The sequence below is a fragment of the Chiloscyllium plagiosum genome, unplaced genomic scaffold (assembly GCF_037043375.1).
Source record: "Chiloscyllium plagiosum isolate Xiang-an unplaced genomic scaffold, Cpla_swu_hap1 HiC_scaffold_31, whole genome shotgun sequence".
Taxonomy (NCBI): Eukaryota; Metazoa; Chordata; class Chondrichthyes; order Orectolobiformes; family Hemiscylliidae; genus Chiloscyllium; species Chiloscyllium plagiosum.
In genome coordinates, this window is record NW_028270169.1 from 9,872,722 (window position 1) to 9,897,150 (window position 24,429).

The 24,429-nt window shown below is 39.4% G+C and overlaps 1 protein-coding gene across 4 annotated transcripts; it reads right to left on the bottom strand.

The window, feature by feature from the left end:
* prr11 (proline rich 11) lies at positions 1-24,423 on the bottom strand. Of its 4 annotated transcripts, none has more exons than XM_087977215.1 (11): positions 24,055-24,421; positions 18,063-18,216; positions 16,959-17,112; positions 13,040-13,162; positions 10,028-10,279; positions 8,042-8,140; positions 7,868-7,966; positions 7,372-7,478; positions 6,000-6,062; positions 4,249-4,342; positions 1-267 (listed from the first exon to the last, which is right to left on the bottom strand). In XM_087977215.1, the coding sequence occupies exons 2-11, from the start codon at positions 18,212-18,214 to the stop codon at positions 196-198; spliced, it is 1,215 nt and encodes a 404-aa protein (XP_087833341.1). In that variant the 5' UTR covers positions 18,215-18,216; positions 24,055-24,421; the 3' UTR covers positions 1-195. The 4 variants fall into 4 exon arrangements, with proteins under 4 accessions (XP_087833341.1, XP_043574087.2, XP_087833342.1 ...); XM_043718152.2 differs by having other exon boundaries at positions 13,031-13,162; positions 24,055-24,420; XM_087977216.1 differs by lacking the exon at positions 7,868-7,966 and having other exon boundaries at positions 13,031-13,162; positions 24,055-24,423.
* Between the last annotated feature and the right edge of the window lie 6 nt (positions 24,424-24,429).

A 24,429-nucleotide genomic window follows, 5' to 3' on the forward strand; every position in this document is an offset into this window, starting at 1 on the left:
GCTGAAATTGAGTTATTTGTCAATAAGAAACAATTAAAATGTTGGACCATTTATAATGTGTCTTAAATTGGCTCAATCCTTTTCCTAGTCTTGAGCTTGCAGACTTGCACTCAGGGGATAGTGTCCAAAAGGCAATTAGATTAACAACATCAACGTTAAAAGTTGCAGTTTTAAAACTAAATACATTGCTCCAAATTAGCTTGAGTTTTGCTCATCAAAGCTGGTGTTCGGAGTCAAAGAGCAAGGAGGACTTTTGGGATGAGCCATCTGAAATAGAGCAGAAAATTCATTAACTCAGCGAGCAGCAGATATTTCAAAACATCGGTTAGACCAGCGCACTACTTTCTTCCTTTCACAAATCAAACAAATGTTGGCTTCTTTTCTTCTAGGTCAAAGTTCCCAAATTTTTTTCTGCTGAGAGCAATTCAGAGGTTTGAGCAGGAACCCCTAAGTGCTGATATTATTGTTGAATTGTTTTCTCAACTTAAGATGATGTCAAGTGAACAGTAACAGAAAATTCAAACAGGGCAAAATCAATTATTCCTGACTGGAGCAAAGGATAAGCAGAAAATGTATTTCTAAGGGAAAGATTTTTTTCTCCCCCAAAATGGGCACCCTAGCGTTCATGACATTTCAGGATTTGATAACCAAGGAAGGTGCATTCAGGATACAGCCAAATAGGTCACATATTGTAAAAACTGTCTTTTTAAAAACAAAAAAAATCAATTGTGGACTGAAATGGGAAAAGGACAGTTTAAAAACTAAGAACTGTGGAAAGGATTACAGTACTTTTTGATAAGCAATTACCGGACATTTATTTTAAGTGCAGTTTAAATGTTTTTAAAAAAAGAATCAACCTGTTCAGTGATGTTATTTCACACCTCTGGAGCAGGTGGGACCTGAATCCAGGCCTCCTGGCACATAGGTAGGGGCATTACCATTGTGCCACAGGTAGTGGAACCAAGGAGCGTGTACAAAGGGTGATTGGTCTGTGAAGTGGTGACCACTTGATGACGAAGGCATGCTGTCTGCCAACAACTATGTGATTTACTCCCAGGCAGCTGAGCAGTTTGTGTGTGAATGTTTGGTCAGAAACCAGCAGACCTCCAATAAAGAAGATGCTGTTCTCTTCTTTGGAGTTAAAAAGCCTCAAGTCTGAAGAAAGTCAGTTTCATTTGTCTCAAAAGTTGCTGCAAGCTGTGGCTTTTAGCCAATAAGTTGGAGATTTTATAAATGAGAACATTGCGGTCCATGCCTCCTACAAGCATGTAAAAATAACTGGAAAAGGAAAATTGAACAGCAGTAAAATACTGATGAGTTAAAAACCTGCAGACAGGGACCATCGAACTGCTATCGCAATCCTTTCTCCAACCTATTACAACCATGTGTTATTTGTGCTTGTTTATTTATAATAATTAGTAATTTTTGTTAAATACTGAAACCTGGTCCATCATTTCTGTTTACCTTGGTCTAAGAAACAGGTGAATTTGAGAATTTTGCACATGTTGAAGGGCAGAATGGCCTACTCCTGCACCTATTGTCTATTGATAAAACCTTTAATTTTTGTAATGATTCCAAGAAGAGTAACACTTCATTTCCAACAAACTACCACTGTGAGGTGCAACAGTATCAACCCATAAATCTTTACAGCCCCTGCCACTGGTGTGGGATAAGAGTGGGAGAAATTCCTGGTAAGCCAACTGAAAGAAAGAAATTGGATTCTCTACCACCGCTGTATGGACATAACAAGCCAAAAAAAAAGGATTGTTCACAGTGCTTCAGAGAGAGAAAGTATAGTAACAACATGCTGCAATTTATTTCTCTACAAGGGAACCCATTAGCTCACTTTTTAACAAGCTGGAGCAGGGTACTTAAATTTCCTGAGGACAGACATTGCTTGGTAGACACATTGGAGTTTGAATAGAGTCAAATCAGAAAATCGGCCAGAAAACGGATAGTGCTGCAGCACCACCGATGGAGAAAACATATCTTACAGCTATTATTCAGTCTTCTCAGGTTCTCCACTGAAAGATAGGTCTTGGATTCAATTCCTGACTCGCTGGGGTGACCAGCAAGGTTTCTTCTCCTCAACGTCCCCTTGCTTGAGGTGAGGTGACCCTCAGGTTATACCAGATCCTGTTCTCATTTTCTTGTAGATGTGATCTATATGGACTTCAGTAAGGCGTTCGACAAGGTTCCCCATGGGAGACTGATTAACAAGGTTAGATCTCACAGAATACAGGGAGAACTATCCAATTGAATACAGAACTGGCTCAAAGGTAGAAGACAGAGGGTGTTGATGGAGGGTTGTTTTTCAGACTGGAGGCCTGTGACCAGTGGAGTGCCATAAGGATGGTGCTGGGTCCTCTACTTTTTGTCATTTACATAAATGATTTAGATGCAAGCATAAGAGCATTGGAGGTGTAGTGGACAGCGAAGAGGGTTACCTCAGATTACAACAGGATCTTGACCAGATGGGCCAATGGGCTGAGAAGTGGCAGATGGAGTTTAATTCAGATAAATGCGAGGTGCTGCATTTTGGGAAAGCAAATCTTAGCAGGACTTATACACTTAATGGTAAGGTCCTAGGGAGTGTTGCTGAACAAAGAGACCTTGGAGTGCAGGTTCATAGCTCCTTGAAAGCGGAGTTGCAGGTAGCTAGGACAGTGAAGAAGGAGTTTGGTATGCTTTTCTTTATTGGTCAGAGTATTGAGTACAGGAATTGAAAGGTCATGTTGCGGCTGTGCAGGACATTGGTTAGGCCACTGTTGGAATATTGTGCAATTCTAGTCTCCTTCCTATCGGAAAGATGTTGTGAAACTTGAAAGGGTTCAGAAAAGATTTACAAGGATGTTGCCAGGGTTGGAGGATTTGAGCTATAGGGAGAGGCTGAACAGGCTGGGGCTGTTTTCCCTCGAGCATCAGAGGCTGAGGGGTGACATTATAGAGGTTTACAAAATTATGCGGGGCATGGATAGGTAACTGGGCAAAGTCTTTTCCCTGGGGTCAGGGAGTCCAGAACTAGAGGGCATAGGTTTAGGGTGAGAGGGGAAAGATATAAAAGAGACCTAAGGAGCAAGGTTTTCACACAGAGGGTGGTACGTGTATGGAATGAGTTGCCAGAGGAAGTGGTGGAGGCTGGTACAATTGCAACATTTGAGAGGCATTTGGATGGGTATATGATTAGGAAGGGTTTGGAGGGATATGGGCCGAGTGCTGGCAGGTGGGACTAGATTGGGTTGGGATATCTGGTCGGCATGGACGGGTTGGACCGAAGGTTTTGTTTCCATGCTGTACATCTCTATGACTCTCTCTCAAATGAGATAGCAGCTATATAGTCTGGTAAGACTTTATGACTTTGCCTTTACTCTGGAGCTTTGAATAGTGGTGGTACATACTTCAATTTTCTTTCCATCACATAGCTTACATAATCTCTCCCATTCTTACCTCCTGCCATTGGCATAGGTTAGAAAGATTTGCTGGTAGATACTTAACTTGTCTGGCCACATTTTGAACCCATCTTGGCTATCAAATCCTGGAATCACTGCATTACAAATCTTTCCTCCATTAGTCATTAGCTACATACAATCTGCTCAGTTTCTGCAACCCCACAGTCCCAACATTCACCAATAACCCCAAGTTTGGAAATATTTGAGTAAATTAAATGGGACATTGAAAGCTGGGCCAAACAGACTGGCCATGTCAGGCTTAAGCCAACGTTTTGGAGGCTCACTATTACCTAGTATGGTGACGAAATGTCTGAAAACAAACCTTGCAGCTCAGTGAGCAAACCTACATCCAGAACCTCAACCTGAGCTACAAATCTTCTCAAATTTCGTTAAGCCAAGGTTGCTAAGTGTGGCCAATTCTAGCCTTTGTTTGGTGGAAAGAACCTGTCACTACCTAGTAACATCTACTTTAAAACTGCAAAATAGTTTATGCCCAGTATTATGCCAATGTTCTTTCAAATGATGTGGTATTTCGCAAGGAAACGATTTGGCACATCTCTAATACCCGAGCGGAAGAACTGTTAATTGACAGTTACCTTCTAACCCAGTAAATGAAGCTACGTGGGAAGGGACTAGTGAGCACTCATGGAAAAGTTGGAAGGTAAAAATAAATACTTTTTCCTTGTATTTTGGGAAAAAGAGATTATTTTGCATAGTTCTAAAACATGTTATGAAGTAGTTCATCTATGTGTGGAGGAGGAACATTTGAGAGAAAGCAATTTAATTGTTTTGCAATTACCTTAAATTTCCGTTTTAGTGCTTGTGTCATAACTGGTGTTAGTCCTGTTCCAGTATCCCGGTTCTCTTTATGGAGAGGTGTGCCACCAGGGCTCCTACAACCATTATTTCACAGGGTAAGTAATAGTATCCAACACCTTCCCAAAACACATTCTTTCAATTCAAAGTTACTTCTGGCATCATCTGTTTTATAGAGCAAGGTTCGAATGAATTACCAAGTTTTAAAACAAAAACAAAAAATTATTGGAGAAACTCAGCACAGGTCTGGCAGCATTTGTGGAAAGATAGTACAGAATTTCAGAAACCAGTTCTGCAGAAGCGTCACTAGACTCGAAACATTAACTGTTTTTCTCTTTCCAAAGATGCTGCCAAACCTGCTGCGTTTCTCCAGTAATTTCAATGTTTTTGTTTCGGATATGCAGCATCTGCAGTTGTTTTTTTCTCCCCAGGTTTTGAATATCAGTTTTAATAAATGATGAAACAATATTAATTTACAAAACTTCTGTTTCTGCTCCAGGCACTACTAAGTACTGAGAGGATGGCATTTTAGGAAAAATAATTTAATCCTCGATAAAAATGGGAAAGAACTGCAGATGCTGGAAATCAGAATCAAAAACAGAAATTGCTGGAAAGGCGCACCAGGTCTGGCAGCAGCTATCAAGAGAAATCAGTCAACGTCTCAGGTGCAGGGACCCCTCCTAAAATTTTCCAGCAATTTCTGAATTAGATTGGCACCTTACTTGGGAAGGGGCCAAACGTAGAAAGGAAAACTTCTGAATAACAGCAGGCAAGGGAAGACTGTAAAAGTGAAAAGGCTTCTTCTGGTTTACATGATAGAAGGAGCATGGGTATGTCAAAGATATAAAAATCTCCAATGTTTTATTTCGAAACAATTGAGCGAGCCAATTTTAACAAGAATGGCAATAGAGTGCCAGTATTGTTTAGCAGATGTGGAGTGGTGGTGAGAGAACTAAGCAAAAGTCCCTCAAATATTAGTCAGGAACATCCTATTGGAAAGATGTAGAATTTTGGGATAATCATAATCAAACTTGACAGCAAAATTCACCCTTAGTCAGCAACTTTCCAATGTTCACCACCTCAGATCAACTGAATAATATAGGCTTAATACAGGAAAGAAACCAGTTTGATTAAAACTATAACTCAAGGTGGGATAAATGTTTCCGATTATGAGGTGAAAAATAAAAAAACGATTTTACAGGTTATGATTTAAATGTCCAGTTGTAATATACATGAAAGAAACAGAAGAGAACTTGCTTCATCATTTTTATAACGAGTTGGCTGTGATATACCAAAATTACTATAGTTCATTATAGACTGTTTAAAAATATTAGACAGCAAAATTGTATTAACTGGCACCTACAGGACCAGGAGTGTATCCAATGGATCAAATATTCTGGATAATCTAGAGGTCCACATATTCAACGTAAAAATGCACATTAAGTAATAGAAATGCAATACAGTGGGTAAACACATCACTGTTATACTTTATTTACTACACATGTCATTCAAATAATAACATAAATAAAACTTACTGGCAGACAGCCTTTTCACTTGCACCCTCAACTGCCAACTTGGACATTATGGAGATTACAATAATATGGTAAACCTTCAGTATTTCAGGCATATGATTTTTTGCCAGTTTATTGAGAGTGGCAGTTCATTCGTAGCCAGTTAAAACAATGTTTGCTGTATTTACAAAAGTGAATAATGACATTTATTAGCTAATATTACCTTTCTATAGCAACTTTCTTTAGACGTTGCCGAAAATCGACCACAGGTTTATGTGGAGTGTTCCTAATTAAGAAAAAAAGTCCAAAATTGAAGTTACATTTAGGCAATTCTTCATTTAGATTCGACCTTGAAATTTGGAATATTATGCAGACACCATAATTGTACACCTAGTCCTTTTAAAAAAAAAATTGAAGAAGGCATCCACTTTTGACAAGATTTGAACCAATAACATCTTTTACCTTTGGCTCTCATTCCTAATTAACAGAAAAGTTCAAACTTAGAAGATCAAATCTTCATGGAAAAATAAGTTCACACAGAAGTGTTCAACTTATTACTTTGAGAAAATTTTGTTCAAAACATAAAGCAAAATCATTATCATAGTTTGAGTGGGCCCCATAAAGGTTATTGCAATAAACTTCTTGCTAAGAGTTCTGACGACTAACATTTTGAAAACGTTGTCTTATTCAGCTATAATTACACCAAACATAAACAGTGTAATATTGTTTTGATGCATTGTTCATTATTAAAACTTGCAATTCAGGGTGTGATAAAGATTTCCATCTGTGTCAGATGATTTTCAAGTTCCATTCCAGGGGAGTGAGGACATAATCTTGGATGACACTTCTAGTGCAGTACTGAGGAAATGCTATGCAAGCAGAACTGCTGTACATTAGATGAAGCATTAAATTGGTGCCTTGCACACCCTCCCAGGTGGATATAAAGAGATTCCATGATAATAACTCAAAAGCAGGGAACACCTCCCAATTATTACCATTAACATTTATTTCTCAACTAGTATCTCTAAAAAGGGTTTCTAGTCATATCGTATTGGTTGTTTGTAGGATCTTTATTAGATTAGATTACTTACAGTGTGGAAACAGGCCCTTCGGCCCAACAAGCCCACACCGACCCGGCGAAGCATAACCCACCCAGACCCATTCCCCTACATTTATCCCTTCACCTAACACTACGGGCAATTTAGTATGGCCAATTCACCTAACCTGCACATTTTTGGTCTGTGGGAGGAAACCGGAGCACCCGGAGGAAACCCACGCAGACATGTGAAAAAGGGCTGCAAGATTTAAAATATAACATACTGAACACATTTCAAAAGTACCTGTATTTTGTTATAAACCCTTATCATGAAATATTATGTAAATCCAAGTCTTCATATTTTCTACTCTTTCCACAAATGCAAATGTTCAATTTGGAAATAAAAACCTTCAAAACTAAAGATTTTAACACTTGCTTAAAAACATATTGCTGATAAATAATCATACTGAAATGCTACATATAATTAAAATAATAGTTATTTTGTTACACTATTTAGGGATCACAAGATCATTGTTAGGAAAGGATCTCACAGGCTTACATCATTTTTGCTGATTTCTGTAGTTGGTTAGCTTTTGTCTGGAAATTAAAGCCTTGTAGATCAGAAATTGTGACTAAAGGAGATCTTTTCTTTTCTGGTGTATTCATCTGCAAACAAAGAATGTATCGTAGTACTTCAGACAATAACAATGAAGTAACATGAACATCCACACAACCGAACTTCCAGGCACATCAATGGTTAGGAACATCTGTAATTTATTACACATATTATGCAAAGTTTAAAAATATATACACAGCACAATTCTGAAGTGAAAAATCTTCCTGTTAAATATCATCTTCATGATCTGGCCAATCAGAGATAATTATTTGTTTGCAATTATGGTCTATAACTTAGCTAAAACTTGTAATCATTATTTTGCTTATTACTTTGATTCAAGTAATGCAACAGCAGGACTAATTATCCTCTGTTCCTTCACATATTGTTTTGAAAATTCCAGAAAGATTTGCTTGAATGGAAATTTGTACACAGTTCTCACCTCTAGTTCATTTACTTTGTTCTGCGTCTTCCTCAGTTTCACTTCGAGTAAATCCTTTACCGTCACAGATAATGATCCACCTATCCTCTCAGGATCAGTCTATGAATGCCACAAAGTGTTAGAAAGCACAGTCTGTAATAATAAAACAAATAGCCTCATAATATTAACACCAACCTTTTTTATTTCAAATCCGTCTGTAGTCTTCCTTAGTTTTACATTAATCAAATCTTTCATAGTTATGGACAGTGGTCTGTTAATTTCCTTAGACAGCGCCTATGAAAGCAAGGAGACAGCAATGAAAAAAATCTACAAGTCACATTATTATTTTGTTTAGAATTGCTTCAGATTATGCTCAAGATAATCGCTGTCATATTTAAAACTTCCAGAGTTGAGAGATTGATATTTGTTGGCTCCAAATTAAGCAACAGATTACAATGAATTTTAACATTGGTGAAAGTGAATAACAATGAAAGTTAGGAGTAGTCTATCAACCAGATTTCCATGGCACAGTACAAGGAAAATTACCCTAATTTTACAGGATGAAGTAAGTGAAGGCAGAAAGTGAATTTTCTCTTTAAAAACTGTCCACAGTAATTTGTCACTTGCAGCTTCAATGCAACCAAATGTCCCATAATTTCCTCAGACTCTTAGTTAATCACTTAATTTTCTCAATATTAGTTGTTCCATCCTAGTTGCTATTTCATGATGATTCTGTTGCAAGAGAATTGGCATAGAATGGCATGCTGTGTCAAAACATCTTAATTCTCAGATTTGGGCAGCATAGTGGTTAGCACTGCTGCCTCACAGTGCCAGAGACCCGGGTTCAATTCCTGCCTCAGGGGACTGACTGTGTGGAGTTTGCACATTCTCCCCATGTCTGCGTGGGTTTCCTCCCACAGTCCAAAAATGTGCAGGTCAGGTGAATTGGCCGCGCTAAATTGCCCGTAGTGTTAGGTGAAGGGGTAAATGTAGGGGAATGGGTCTGGGTAGGTGGCGGGTCGGTGTGGACTTGTTTGGCCGAAGGGCCTGTTTCCACACTGTAAGTAATCTAATCTAATTTAAGAAAACACCATAATTTTTCTTAGTTCCCAACTCCCTGCCAATGGGAAATGCTCTCTTCTCTTCCTGTTTTCCAACTTTGACAACAATGGAACAGAATGGATTTGGACTTGAATCTGGTCAAATGGTGGCAATAATAATAACTCCTCATTTTTCAAATTCTGCCACTGCATACTTCATGGCCTCAGCTCAACCTGACCCACAATTATACTACTGTTCCTTCACTATCCCAGGGTCAAAGTCCTAGAGCTTTCTTCTTAACAGCACTGTGGATGTACCAAAATCACATGGACTAAGTGGTTCGAAAAGTCAACTCAGTGCTGTCATCCCAAGGGCAATTTGGGATAGATAATAAAGGCTGGCCTCATCAATGATGATCACATACTCGAGTCCTAGAATCATACAGCACGAAAACATGATGTTCGGCTTAACTCGTCTTTGTTGTGAACAAATAAAATATTTCGGAATAAAATCTTAAAATGGCATTCCTTCTGCTACAGAAGCAAAGGGTCATCTTGAGAGTTGACTCCAACAGATGCAGGAGTATCAACAGTGGATCAAAGTTGACACTCTGCAGTTTTGGACTTCAGAGTTCAAGCATCTCGGAGACTGCTTCCTCATCCTACGACTGAGATTCGATTCAAGTATATAATTTATGTAGCCATCTACATCACATTAGCATCTTCTCAAAACTCAAGATTTAGAGTCAAAAAACCTTAAATATCGCAAGGTCAGAAGTCATACAACACCAAGTTATAGTTCAACAGGTTGTTTTGAAATCACAGGCTTTCAGAGCACTGCTCCTTCAGCCGATGAAGTCACTTCAACTGATGAAGGAGCAGCACTCCAAAAACCTGCGATTTCAAATAAACCTGTTGGATTATAACCTGGTGTTGTGTGACTTATGACTTTGTCCACAGAGTCCAACACTGGCACCTCCACATCATGGCTTAAATATCTCAAGTAATAATTCTACAAAAGTTCTGTAATTATTTGAAAACAGAATGAAAATTTCTTGATGATTACAAATAAACATTAAGACTGCAATTTACATCTTAATTTTTATTTTAAATCTCATTCTACAGCTTAACACACACTCACTTGCAAAGAATTTTCACTCCTAGTTTTCCGCTGAATCTGCAATGGTTTCTGCACAAACACAGAAGGTGGTGGTAGTGGAGGAGGGGGTGGTGGAGGTGGAGGCTGGGGAGGAAGGGCTCCAAATGGTTTTTGTGGTAAGGTACGACTCATGATTGGCTGGACTGGCCACACTGGTATTTTTGTAGGGCCTGGAGAGAAATCAACATATTTTCGATAGGAACATGAATCAGCACTTTTTGAATTATTAGACTCCTGTAAGAGATAAAAAGAGAAAAATTCAAAGTGTTAGGGACTTTTTTTGGGGGCTGTGGGGTAGGGGAGGTATTTAAAACTACCAACTGACATTGCCCATCAATATATACAAACACAAAACATTACACTGTACTGTGTAATGCAATTAATTATTCTATTTATTGTGCAAATATATTCCTGTTAAATTTACACATTTGGTGCAGCTAACACCTAAATAAGTTTTACAAATTTCCAGACAAAAACAATTAAAAATAAAAATAATAAAAATAATGAATTATGCAAATATGAATTGGTGTGAGACCATAATGGAGAATGGAAAGTTCACATTTTGGGGATCTAATGACAGTCTGAGTCAAGGTTACTTTTGCACTGATGTGCACACCAAACTACCTTGGATTCAGTGTTGACTTGTGTTCACAATCTTGCAGAGCATACGTACATGTTCCTCACTAACCCTGCTCATGTACATGACACTACATTTACCTGTATTATAATCTGCCAAAATTATGGGCAGTTCCTCTCAACCTTCATCCAGTTCAGATATAGATTGAGAAGAGTAAAATGTCATGAGTGACTGATTCCCATGCAGGTCTACTGTCATTAATAACAAATATCTGCATTCAGGAATGCTATCAATTTCTCGACCAGCCCAAAATTCACTCCTAATCTCATATGATGTTAATCTTTTTGAATAGCCTATTAGGCTATTAGCAGCTTGACATTTGAAAGGCAGAGTAAATATTTTGATCGGATCATTTGCCTCTGCTAAAGAGGCTAATAATTTCCTCAACAAATTTAAGAAGACACTATTTTCCTCCTCAGAAATCATGTTAAGTGTACCTAACCTCTGGTGTTGAGGTGTTCAATAATACATCTGCAATAATCATATCTAACAACATACCTTCAACAAAAGCTAATGACAATAAGCATATAAATTTTGTGTTTTGACTAATAAACTCAATAACTGTACCAGTTCAGCTTTTCTTCAGTCCATGGGAACAATCCTGCACCTTATAAAGTAGTTAAATATATTAAATAGTGCAGGCTCCCCTTTCTTTGAATTTATCTAACACAGCTCAATCAGGACCAACAGTTGGATACGTTCAGAAAACCCCTTATTCCAACCCAGATTACGTCAGTATTTATTTTCATACTTTCAACTTTAGCATCAATCATACAATGCAAATCGATATCTTGATAACATCACCTTCTATGGGAATACTTGCAAAGTAGCCAATTAAAACCTGTGTTATTTTGTGGAACCTGTTCAAAGGAATCAATTTCTTTGTGTAATCCTAGACATGTAGACCTCAGAACATTATCAAGATCTATAAACTAATAATGCAGAACATCTACTTTAATGTAAAGGGACATTTCAAGTGGCAAAACATTCCTTCAGTGGATACAGATCGACCACGTCACAAAAGATAGATTTTCAAATTGACAAAGCCAGTACTTTATCCACCAGTACTAGTCTATTCCAGGAATTAGTGATTAAGAATGATTAAATGTGCAGCTGAGCTTAACATTGAGTTCGCATATTCAGGTTTTGCATGAAGTAATTTTAACCATTTCCCAAAACACTGAACACATCCGCTCAAAATCTCCCCCCTCAAATTACAATAGCTTCAACTTATTATCCCCTCTTCATAGCTGTTTTCATCTCTATCTTTTCACAAACATAATATAATAGTACACAATATCATTTCCTGACTAATATATCCCTCATCCACTTTTACACTCATACCTGTATACAGGTTGGCATTCAGATTTAATTCAAAATTTACTTTCCCACTTTGTCAAGTCTTTTTGCAGGCAATTAAAAAGTGTTTTTCTATTCTAACAACAAAAATCTTTATTTCCTCATTTAATTGGCATCATTTACTAGAAATCAGCATTTTCAAGCCTTCAAAGATAACATATATCAGCATTGCACAAGAACATCAAATATCTGCTGCTATATGCAAGTCCAATTAGATCTATAACCCTTTGATATTACTCTGTTTTCTATTATTTAGCCAATTTATAGAGGTTCCACAGATTTGTGCTCCTTGAATATATTTTTACTCATTATATACGTTTTTAATTACTACACGTCTAAAAAAAACTCTGTTTACACTATAGAATTAAATGCTAATAAGGCTCTCGTATCTGGAGGTGAGAGGAGAGAGATTTAAAAAAGGTTTGGAGGGATATGTGCCAGGGACAGGCAGGTGGGACTAGTTTAGTTTGGGATTATGTTCGGCATGGATTGGACAGACCCAAGGGTCTGTTTCCATGCCATATGACTCTATGAATCACGTCTCGATAATTCTAAAAATGTAGGGTTTTTTTCTAATGTAGCTTATTAGGAACAGCATTGCAAGCACAAACTTCAACTGCAGTGTCCTGTAGTCTTATTTGGCCCATTAGTTTAAGAAATACATGATGTTTTTGAAAATGTTGTAGCAGAGTCATTTAGATCTTGATTTTTACTTCTCTAGAGCTTGGTGCTGGTTTCTGTAGAGAAAGTTTGTCCCAAATCAGCTGACATTCTTAATATTCACGACACATTACTTAATCATAGAAACACTGGTGATCCAAATTGTGGAAACTTTCTATTGAGTCTAATAATTTGATGATGCTTGTTATTTGTCCATGTGTTTTCACCCAACACAAGGATTTCAAAAGTTAGCAAACAGAAGCATTCCAAATTGTTTTAATTGTGGATACACTGCACAAAACATATCCTGATTGAAGTGATCCATTTACCAAATTTACATTGCAGATTTCTTGCAATTGTACTAGCTTCATCTCAAGTGCCTCAATATGTTGTCGTAGTGCATTCAGTTCCCGTAAGTAAACACGAGAAGGAAATAAAATGTCTTTCATTACTTCTAAACCCTGTAAACACAGAAGAAACAAATCATTGGCAAAGCAATAAGATACGATTGTTTCATTTTTGATTCATTTCACTTGCTGGTCAGTCAAAATTAATAAGCCCTCGGTTTCAGTACTGAATTGACTGACTGCAATTGAATGGCACAAAGGGTAATACAACAGACTTAATTATCATTACAATCAGGAAAGGGGACAGGGAAGGATGGAAAAAAGGAGAGAGAGTCATGACTAATATGGTAAAGATGGTGTTAGATTAAATGACAAGGCTATGACAGTTGCAATCCTCAGGATTGGTAAAATTTTAGAATCTAGTAAAGAAGGGCCAAGACATTGTTAGACAAAAAGAGAAGAAAACAGGATTGTAAAACAGCCAGAAACATAAAAACACATCATAAAAGCTTCTCTAAAGTATGTAAATCTGGAAAGGTGTTCAAAGACAGATATGTACAAGCAGAAACAGGAGATCAAAGTTTGTGAGAAGATTTGTAGCTCGGGTGCTCGTTGTTGTGGTTCTGTTCGCCAAGCTGGGAATTGGTGTTGCAGACGTTTCATGCCCTGTCTAGGTAATATCCTCAGTGCTTGGGAGCCTCCTGTGAAGCGCTTCTGTGATGTTTCCTCCGGCATTTATAGCGGTTTGTCTCTGCCGCTTCCAGTTGTCAGTTCCAGCTGTCCGCTGCAACACTACTATTATAGGACAAGCCAAACAGAGAACATTCCTAAAGGCATGACACTTATTCACAGATTCTATCAACAAACACATCGACCTGGACCCAATATACCGGCCACTGCAGCGGACAGCTGAAACTGACAACCGGAAGTGGCAGAGACAAACCACTATAAATGGCGGAGGAAAGATCACACAATTCTCATGAATTGTGGACGATATTTGGATATCGCAATGTTTCTGCTGAACAGATATAATGATTTTCTATAGCATGGGGTTGCAGAGGAACACAATTGTCGCATTATAGCAAAACGACCTGAAGTGTTGGAAAAGATAGTTAGAGATGGATGTTCATCAGTGCATCTACTATCAAAACTCTATTAATTTTGCATTGGTGGCTGAAGATTGGAAGATTGCAAGAGTTTGTTAAGTGAGAGAGAAAACAAAAAACTACCCTTAAGTCTGGCATCAGGAGGGAAAATACAAGAATCTATTATGGATGTGATTATAGATATGAAGAGAACAATTGTCTGATATGGCACAGACAGAGCAGATTTGAGGGGGAAAAGCTTGATTTTTTTGTGAGGATGTTGCTAGCAGAATCATTTATATATTTGTAAAGATTAGTCCCATAAATGACACAAGTAAACAAAATTAAAGTGCATAAAATCTGAGCTCATACACGAGCAAGGATTAAGGATTGGTTAACAGGCAGAAATCAGGTAAAGATAAATGGGTGTCTTAATTTTGGCAGTTTGTAATGAGTACAGTACAGCAAGAATCAGGGCTTGGGAACCTGCTATTCACCAATGATTTGGGGACCAAAAGTAATATTTTCAAGTTTGCAGGTGTGGTGAAACGGTTAAAAATTATGTCCCAATACATGTGTGAATCTAACCGGAATGGAGGTGTTGCTTAGTCCCGTGTGAATCTTATTACACACCTCCCCGTGTGAATCTTCTTATCTGTATGTAACCAGAATGGAATGTGTTTTTTAGCCTTGCTCTGCTGTTCACATGAATGTTTATATCTGGAAAAGAGTATATCAGCTGGAAAAGTCTCCAGTTCGGTGAGTCTGCTCCGGGGTTACGTTTAACCGCCGAGCGTGGGTTGTTGGCAACCGCTCTACGAGAACTGACGGCTCCCAGTTCCGGTAACATGTAGAGTGAGTATAAGCCAGACCCGTTGTAAGTATGAGACCTGGTTGTGGCGACGCTGCGGGGAATAAAATGCTCATATTCTAGCAGACTCGCCTCTTGGTCGTTTGTTCTGTGTCAGACTACTCTCCTACGAACCTGACCTTGAGAATTTTTTAAAACAGCAGGTAATATAACATTTGTTGGGAATCTAAGTTATTTGAGGCCTTGGGATATTTAGATAGGTTGAGTGAGTGGACAAGAGCATAGGAGATAGAAAATAATGTGGATGAATGTGAGAAGCTCCGCTTTGGTAGGAGGAACAGAGATGCAGATTATTTATTGAATGATAAGAGATTGGAAAGTGTTAATGTCCAAGGACACCTCAGTGTCCTTGCTCATATGCCAATGATAGTTAGTATGCAGATACAGTAAGCAATTCAGGAATCAAATGGTCTTGTCAGTCTTGATTGCAAGAAGGTTTGATAACGTAAGAACATAAAGGAGTAAAGAATCTTGTTTCAATTGTATAGTACAATGGAGAGATTGCATTTGGAATATTGTGTGTAGCTGTGGTCCCTTTGCCTAAGGAAGGATATACTTGCCATAGAAGGAGTACGAAGGAGATTCACTGGATTGTGATGGTGAACTGTCCTATGAAGACAGATTGGGAGGCTGGGCCTGTATTCTCTGGAAGTTGGAACAACATGACAGAAAGGACAGTTCCCCCGGCTATGTGGTCTAGAACCAGGGGACACAATTTCAGAATAAAGAGGAAGCCATTTGGACTTGGAACAAGGCAGAACATATTCACTCAGTGATGAATTATTAGAATTCTCTATTTAGGAGGGCTACAGAAGTTTAGTCATTAATTCAAGATAGCAAATGATAGACTGCTAGTTATTAATACATCAAGGCGTATGAGGATTACATGCAAATATGATGCTGAAGTAAATGACCAGCCATGATCTAGAACGTGAGAATAGGTTTGAAGGTTTGACGGCCTAATCTTCTACTTCTTAATACTACGTGACCACTTATTGTAATTTGATTCAAAACCTCTTCCATCTCTATTCCCACAGCCTGTATTCCAAAATTTTCAATTTTCCATTGCATCTGCGCCACTTATATATTGTAGAGTATTTTAAAAATTCTAGAGAATATAAATTCAAAAATGAACCTGCTTAGAATAGGGATTTAAGGATAAATATTTTAAATGGTGAATAGCCTGCAAATTTAAATCAAACTTGAAGTCTGGGATATTGAAGGGAAGATAGGGGAAGAGAAGGGTTGAAAAGTGTGGCGCTGGAAAAGCGCAGCAGGCCAGGCAGCATCCAAGGAGTAGGAGAATCGACATTTCGGGCATAAGCCCTTCTTCAGGAATTCTGCCTGCTGCACTTTTCCAGCATCACACTTTTCAACTTCACTTTCTCCTAGGGGAAGAGAAGGATTAAGCTTTGAAGAGATTTTCACCCCAGATTGTGCTTATTCACCTACAGTGCATCAGGTACTGTCTGGCTCATGTAAAAACTAAAGTACACAGGAATGTGAGAAGCCAGAGAGTTCTCAGAAACAGGGTTCTGGGGTCTTGAAACCATGGAGACTGGAGCATGAAGTCTCCAAGTTGGGATGGAACGGCTGAATTCTAAAGCCGGAGAAAGAGAGATATGATCAAACTGTGTGCTTGAGCATATAAGAGGCTTGCAGTCAATCAGCCTCATCAAAAACTATTTTGAAGAGTTAACTGAAGGTTCTCAGATCAAACTAACAAGGAATCATTTTGAGGCAGAAAATTTGAGAGATTTTGTGATCACCAGGTCCCAGTATACAAAATAAAACTAACTAATTTTAAAATGAAAATTGCAAAATCAAACCTGCTTAAGGTGTTCACATATAGAATTATAGTCAATTGTTGGAAAATAGGTAAAGTCACAACTGGCTGTGGGAAATCAAAATAATCTTTAACATGTGAATTAGAGGTCTAATTTTGCATTTATACCTGATTAATGTTGTTCAGCCACCAACTGCACAAGGACGAAACTACAGCTTTAAGAGGATTCAGCACATTCCTCACACTCACTAAAGAAACGAGCCCAATAGGAACTAGTTCATGCTGGGAGGAGTTGCTATTAGACACTGGTACTCCTTTCTTCCTGGATTTAAAACAAAAAGAAATGCAACTAAACCATGCATCCTGCCAGTGGTCCACAAAGTAAGAACAAATATTAATGTCAAATACTTTATTTGTACTGAGTAGCAGCAGGCAAGTCTTGAGAAATGTTGCATATTGTCAGACACACTCAGGTAAATTGGGACATAACAAATTTGCATTTCTATAATTTCTTATGCATCTTCAGGACGCAAAGGACACTTCACAGTCAATGAAGCACATTAGATTGTGGTCAATGTTGTAATGCAGAAACACAGTAACCAATTGACACATGAAAATACACCAGAAAAAAATAATTAGATAAATGATCAAACAATTTTAGTGATGCTGATTGAGACACTAATGACAGCCAGGACATCAGGAGAACATCAACCCCGTTCTTCAAATTGTACCAATCAAGAAGTCAAACTGGAATTTGGTTGACACCTACTCCAAATGTGCAATACTACATTAGAACTGTACTGTGGTGTCAGCCTAGACCAAGATCCTTCAGCCACCACCTAACAACTATTAAATTGAAAACTTAAACAATTCATTAGCAATTCCCAAAGTGGATTGGAGCCATTTGAATCAGGTATGTTCTGGGCAATGGGAAGACCACTGCGGATCTTAACATTCAAAGTTAAGATCCAAATATCATCATAACTGAACAGGGTTGGGGGCAAGTGAACAGAAAGCTTACTTTGGGGCTGTGGTGGGGGAAGAGAAAGAGAACTAATGATCAGATGTGAAATTGTCTATAACAGTTATCAAACCAAAATCAATTGGGGGATCTTTTTAAGGAAGTTATAAATACTAATTCAATAGATTTCTTTGTGGGTGGACAGAAGACAATAAAGGAAATTAATATTGTTCATTTACAGTATAATTTTCCAAATTATCCAACCATTGTAACAGGCTAACCTTGCTAATTAAAGTCAGAGAACTGCTCACCCTGCTGTTTCAGCAGCAGTTGGCTTCGTCTTGTAGACATTCCTTTCGTTTTTTGCAAGCAGACGTCGCTTACTATTATTCCATACTTTTTCCATAGTTTGCCGTTTTCTCATGATCTTCCACTTCCTGCGACGCTGACTCAACCTGAGCATGACTACAGAAGAAAAGTTATGGAACACTAAAATGCTGTGTTGCAAAAATCAAGCACCTTAGATCTGGATATTGTTGTTTCAAAACACTCAACGGCAGCACGGTGGTTCAGCGGTTAGCACTGTTGCCTCAAAGCACCAGGGACCCAGGTTCAATTCTCACCTCAGGAGACTGTATGTGTGGAGTTTGCACATTCTCCCCATGTCTGAGTGGGTTTCCTTCACAATCCAAAGATGTGCTGGTCAGGTGAATTGGCCATGCTAAATTGCCCGTAGTATTAGTCAGGGATAAATGCAGGGAAATGGGTCTGGGTGGGTAGCTCCGAAGGGCCTGTTTCCATACTGTAGGGGATCTAATCTAACAATATGGTGTTGGGATATTCAACTTTGCAGAAAAGAGATTCCAGGAAGACTTGCATTTCCACTACAGCATCGCACTGATCCCTTTGGGGGTTGAGGCGTTTTGTCATTCATTCCTGCATCTCCTAACAACACAACTTTTATCAATGCCGAGCTGAAACTGTGCTCCACCAGGAAATGCATGAACAAGTCAGATCAGTGGAATTACGAGAAGTTATATTCAAGTTCACATTAAAAACACTGTCCTAGCCAATATTCATCTCTCAATTCACATCCAAGAACAGAGTACCTCGCCACTATTATATTACTGTTGCTGGAGCTAACTCTGTGCAAATTGGCTGCGTTTCCAGCTAACACTAATGACTAAACTTCAATTAGTACTTTATACATCAGGCACTTTAGGACGTCAAAAGGTCATGAAAGATGCAATCTAAATGCAAGTTTTGGAAAAATTATATATTGTGAGGACAACAGTGTAGAACTCCAAAATGACATTGACAAGTTGGTGGAGTGAGCAGATAGGTAGCCGTTGAGGTTCAATGCAGAGAAATGCAAGGTGATTCACTTCGGTTAGAAGAATATTGAAAGACAATACAAAATAAAGTGTACAATTCTAAAGGAGATGCAGGACCAGGGGTACCTTGATTTTTGTTTGTATAAAGTGGCTGATGGAGAGAGCAGTTAATAAAGCATACAGTGTTCTGAGAATTATTTATGGCAGTGTAGAGTATCAGAGCAGAGATGATGTCGAACTTACACAAGATACTTGTTAGACCGTAGCATATTGTGTATGGTTGTGGACATCACATGATAGGAAAGAATACATTGGAGGGCATGCAGAAGCAATTTACAGTATAGTTTCAGGGATGGGAAATTTCAGTTATGAGGATAGATTGGGACTGATCTTGCTGGAGAGGGGAAGCCAGGAGGAGATTTGATAGAGGTTTTTAAAAATCATGAGCAGACTGGATAGAGTAGAAAGGGAGAAACAGTTCCTGCTCATAAAAGATAAAAGTACAAGGGAGTCAAATTTAAATTGATGTGCAAATGATGAAAGGTGATGTGAAAAAATATTTTTCACGTAGCAAGTAGTTAGGATATGGAATGCAGTTCCAGGAAATGTGGAACAGAGGGATTCAACTGAGGCATTCATGAGAGCGTTGAATGATTATTTGAGTAGAAATTGTGTGCAGGGGGATACGGGAAGGCAGATGATTGACATTAAGTAATAGATCCACTGTGGGTGCATTAGGCTGAATAGCCTCCCTCTATGCTATAACAATCCTATGAAATTTTTCTTTTATTTCTTAAATGAAAATCTTGCAGACCTTGGAAGCAGGTTCATAGTTCCTTGAAAGTGGAGTCATAGGTAGGCAGGATAGTGAAGAAGGCATTTGGTAGGCTTGCCTTTATTAGTCAGTGCATTGAGTATAAGAGCTAGGAAATCATGCTGTGGCTGTACAGGATACTGGTAAGGCCACTTTTGGAATAGTGCATTCAATTCTGGTCTCCTTGCTATTGGAAAGATGTTGTAAACTTGAAAATGTTCAGAAAAGAACTACAAGGATGTTGCCAGGGTTGGAGGATTTGAGCCATAGGGAAAGGCTGAATAGCCTGGGTTTATTTTCCCTGGAGCATCGGAGGCTGAGGGGTGACCTTATAAAAGTTTATAAAATCATGAGGGGCGTGGATGGGTAAATAGTCAAGGTCTTTTCCCAGGGTGGAGGAGTCCAAAACTAGAGTGTTTAGGTTTAAGGTGAGAGGGGAAAGATTTAAAAGAGACCTAAGTCACACCTTTTACATTGCAGAGGGTCGTACATATATGCAATGAGCTGCCAGAGGAATGGTGGAGGCTGATAAAATTATGACATTTAAAAGGCATCTGAATGGGTATATGAGTAGGAAGAGTTTAAAGGGATATGGGCTGAATGCTGGAAAATGGGCCTAAATTAATTTAGGATATCTGGTTGGCATGGATTGAGTTGGATGAAGGGTCTGTTTCTGTGCTGTACATCCTTGTGACTCTCCAACTTAAATTGTACAGCAATATAATAAAAGTCCCAAATCACTTCACAAAAAAGTTATGAAACAAAGTGTGCCATTGTACCTTCAAGGTGGTATTAGACCAAGTGGCTTGTATGGAGCATCAAGAAAGAGAAACGAAGATGGAGAAGTAGCAAATTTTAGGTGGGGATCTCTAGAGTTTAGGGCCCAGGCAGCTGACAAATGGAGGTGGCACATTTGAGTCCTGGGGTCGAGAATTTTTATGAGTGATTGAATAGAATGGATCTTGAATGTATGATGTTTAAAAGAATGAGCAGATCTCATTGTAACATATAAAATTCTGAGAAGGTTTAACAGGGTAGATGCTGAGAGACTGTTTACTGTGGTTGAAAACTCCAGAACAGAGGGTGCTTACTTTCAGGTTAAATGGCTAGCCCTTTATGATTGAGCTGAGGAGACATTTTCACTTAAACATTTTAAATCTTTACTCCAGATGTAGATGTTCTGTTTTTGTGTATATTCAAAAACTAAACTTGATATTTTTGGAATCAAAGGAAATCATTGCTTATGGTGAGTACATGAGAAAATACTGCAGAGGTCAAAAATCAGCTCAGATCTTAACTCAAGGGATTTCATGGCATACTCCTGGACCTATTTCATAAGTTTATTTGGAGGGGAATAACCTCAGCTTCTCCACATAAAGACATTTCATCCTTGGTGCCATTCTACTCAGTACTTCTCAAGGGCAATAAATGCTGGTTCAACCACTAAAAACCCAAATACCATAAATTAAAAAGCAAAAGCTCCTACCATCAGCAGTGTGATAACAAGATAACCATTTTACTTTTTAGTGAAAGCAAAGTACTACTGATGTTAGATTTGCCCTGCTTTGTGTGTGCAGGACATACCTGGGCAATTTTACACATAGTCAGGTAGACAGATGCTAATGTTGTAATTGTACTGGAAGAACTTGGCTAGAGGAATGACAAGTTCTGTAGCACTCATCTTCTAAACTATTCTCAGAATATTGTCAGGGGCCATAGCCTTTTCAGTATCCTGTGTCTCCAACAATTTCTTGATATAAAATGAAATAAACTGAATTGGCTGAAGACTGGTAATCTGGAGACCATTGTTGGGGGCCGAGATGGATCATTCAGTTGGCAATTCTAGCTGAAGATTGCTGCGAGTGTTTCAGCTTTATCTTTTGCATTGATTTGTCGGACTCTTCCATCATTGAGGATGGGATATTTATGGAGTCTCCTCCTCCAATGAGTTGTATAATTGTCCAAGACCATTCACAACGAGATGTGGCAGGACTGAAGAGCTTAAATCTGATCCGCTGCTTGTGGGATTGCTTAGCTGTATCAATCACTTGCCGCTTATGCTGTTTGGTATCAAGTATCTTGTTTGGTAGCTTCACTAGGTTTACACCTCATTTTCAGGTATGCTTGGTGCTACTACTGGCATGCCCTGTTGTACTGTCTATTGAACTGAGGTTGATCCCCTGCCTTGATGGTCATGGTTGATTGGGAGATATGAGCTGAAAATGTGTTGCTGGAAAAGCGCAGCAGGTCAGGCAGCATCCAAGGAGCAGGAGAATCGACGTTTCGGGCATGAGCCCTTCTTCAGGAAGGCTCATCCCCGAAACGTCGATTCTCCTGCTCCTTGGATGCTGCCTGACCTGCTGCGCTTTTCCAGCAACACATTTTCAGCTCTGATCTCCAGCATCTGCAATCCTCACTTTCTCCTGATTGGGAGATATGCCAGGCCTTGAGATTAGATTGCGATGGAGTACAATTCTGCTACTTTTGATGGCCCACAGGACCTCATGATGCCCAGTGTTGAACTGCTAGACCTGTTTGAAGTCTGTACCATTTAGCAAGGTGATAGTGCCACGCAAGGACTGAGTGGTGATCACTCTTACCAATACTGTCATGGACAGATGTATCGGCAGCTGGCAGATTGGGAAGGATGAGGTCAAGTACAATCTTCCTTCTTATTGGTTCTCTCAGCACCTGCTGTAGACCCAGTCTAGCAGCTGTATCTTTTCAAATCTGACCAGCTGGGTCAGTAGTACTGTTATTGAGCTACTCTTATTGGTAGGCATTGCATTCCCCACCCAGAGAACATTTGTTCCCTTGCCATCCTCTGTGCTTCATCCAAGTGTTGTTCAATATGGAAGAGTTACGTGATAATCGGCAGCAAGTTTCCTTGCCCATGTTTACCCTGAAGCCATGAGAAATCATGGGGTCCAGTCATTGTTGAGGACTCCCAGGGAAACTACCTTGAGACTGTGTACCACTGTACTGCCACCTCTGCTGGGTCTATCCTGGTGGGACAGGACATATCCAGGTTTGGTGATAGATCCATTGTCTATAGGGTATGATTCCATGAGTACAACTACGTCAGGCTGTTGTTTGACTAGTCTATGAGACAGCTCTCCCAACTTTGGCCTCCAGATGTTACATATGACAACAAAATTGGAGGTGTTGTGGACAGCAAAGAATGTTACCTCAGATTACAACAGGATCTTGATCAGATGGGCCAATGGGCTGTGGTGCGGCAGATGGAGTTTAATTTAGATAAATGCGAGGTGCTGCATTTTGGGAAAGCAATTCTTAGCAGGACTTGTACACTAATGGTAAGGTCCGAGGGAGTGTTGCTGAACAAAGAGACCTTGGAGTGCAGATTCATAGCTCCTTGAAAGTATAGTCGCAGGCAGATAGGATAGTGAAGACGACATTGGTATGCTTTCCTTTATTGGTCAGAGTATTGAGTACAGGAATTGGGAGGTCATGTTGCAGCTGTACAGGACATCGGTTAGGCCACTTTTGGAATATTGCAAGCAATTCTGGTCTCCTTTCTATCAGAAGGATGTTGTGAAACTTGAAAGGGTTCAGAAAATATTTACAAGGGCGTTACCAGGGTTGGAGGATTTGAGCTATAGAGAGAGGCTGAACAGGCTGAGGCTGTTTTCCCTGGAGCATCAGAGGCTGAGGGGTGACCTTATAGAGGTTTACAAAATTATGAGGGGCATGGATAAGGTATATAGGCAAAGTCTTTTCCCCTGGGGTCAGGGAGTCCAACACTAGAGGGCATAGGTTTCAGGTGAGAGGGGAAAGATATAGGAGAGACCTACAGTGCAACGTTTTCACACAGAGAGTGGTACATGTATGGTATGAGCTGCCAGAGGAAGTGGTGGTACAATTACAAAATTTAAAAGGCATTTGGACGGGTATATGAATAGGAAGGGTTTGGAGGGATATGGGCCAAGTGCTGACAGGTGGGACATCTGGTCAGTATGGCCGGGTTAGACTGAAGGGTTTATTTCCATGCTGTACATCTCATTGACTCTAATACAGGAGCAATCTGAAGGGGCCGAACGACATACTCCTTTTACTTCTAGTTTAATCTCTAACATTCAGAATTGTTTAATATTATCACGGAGAGTTTCCCAATACCATCTACCTAAAACTCACCGTAGACTAACCTGAACGCAGCGGCGCGACCAGAGCCCAACGGCGGCCAAATTTAAAATTTTAAAAAAACCTTTTGTCAGCCATCCAATGGGGACCGGCCTTTCACGAATCACAGCCATCTGCCATCCTCGACCAATTGCATCAAGCCTCTCAACAGCAGGCCCGATCCGACTCCGATCAATCAGAGAGCACCAGCGGTCGCTATCCAATGCCATGCTGCGTCTCGGACACCAATGGAAGACCAACTTGTCCCAGATGTCCAATCGAACAGGTCGGCCTGGCTGTTGTCCAATCGGAAAGCGCGTCCTAAACGACAGTAGGTGGTGGGAATGGTTTGTCCATTCAGGAGACAGGTTTGATCCAATTGGAATACAG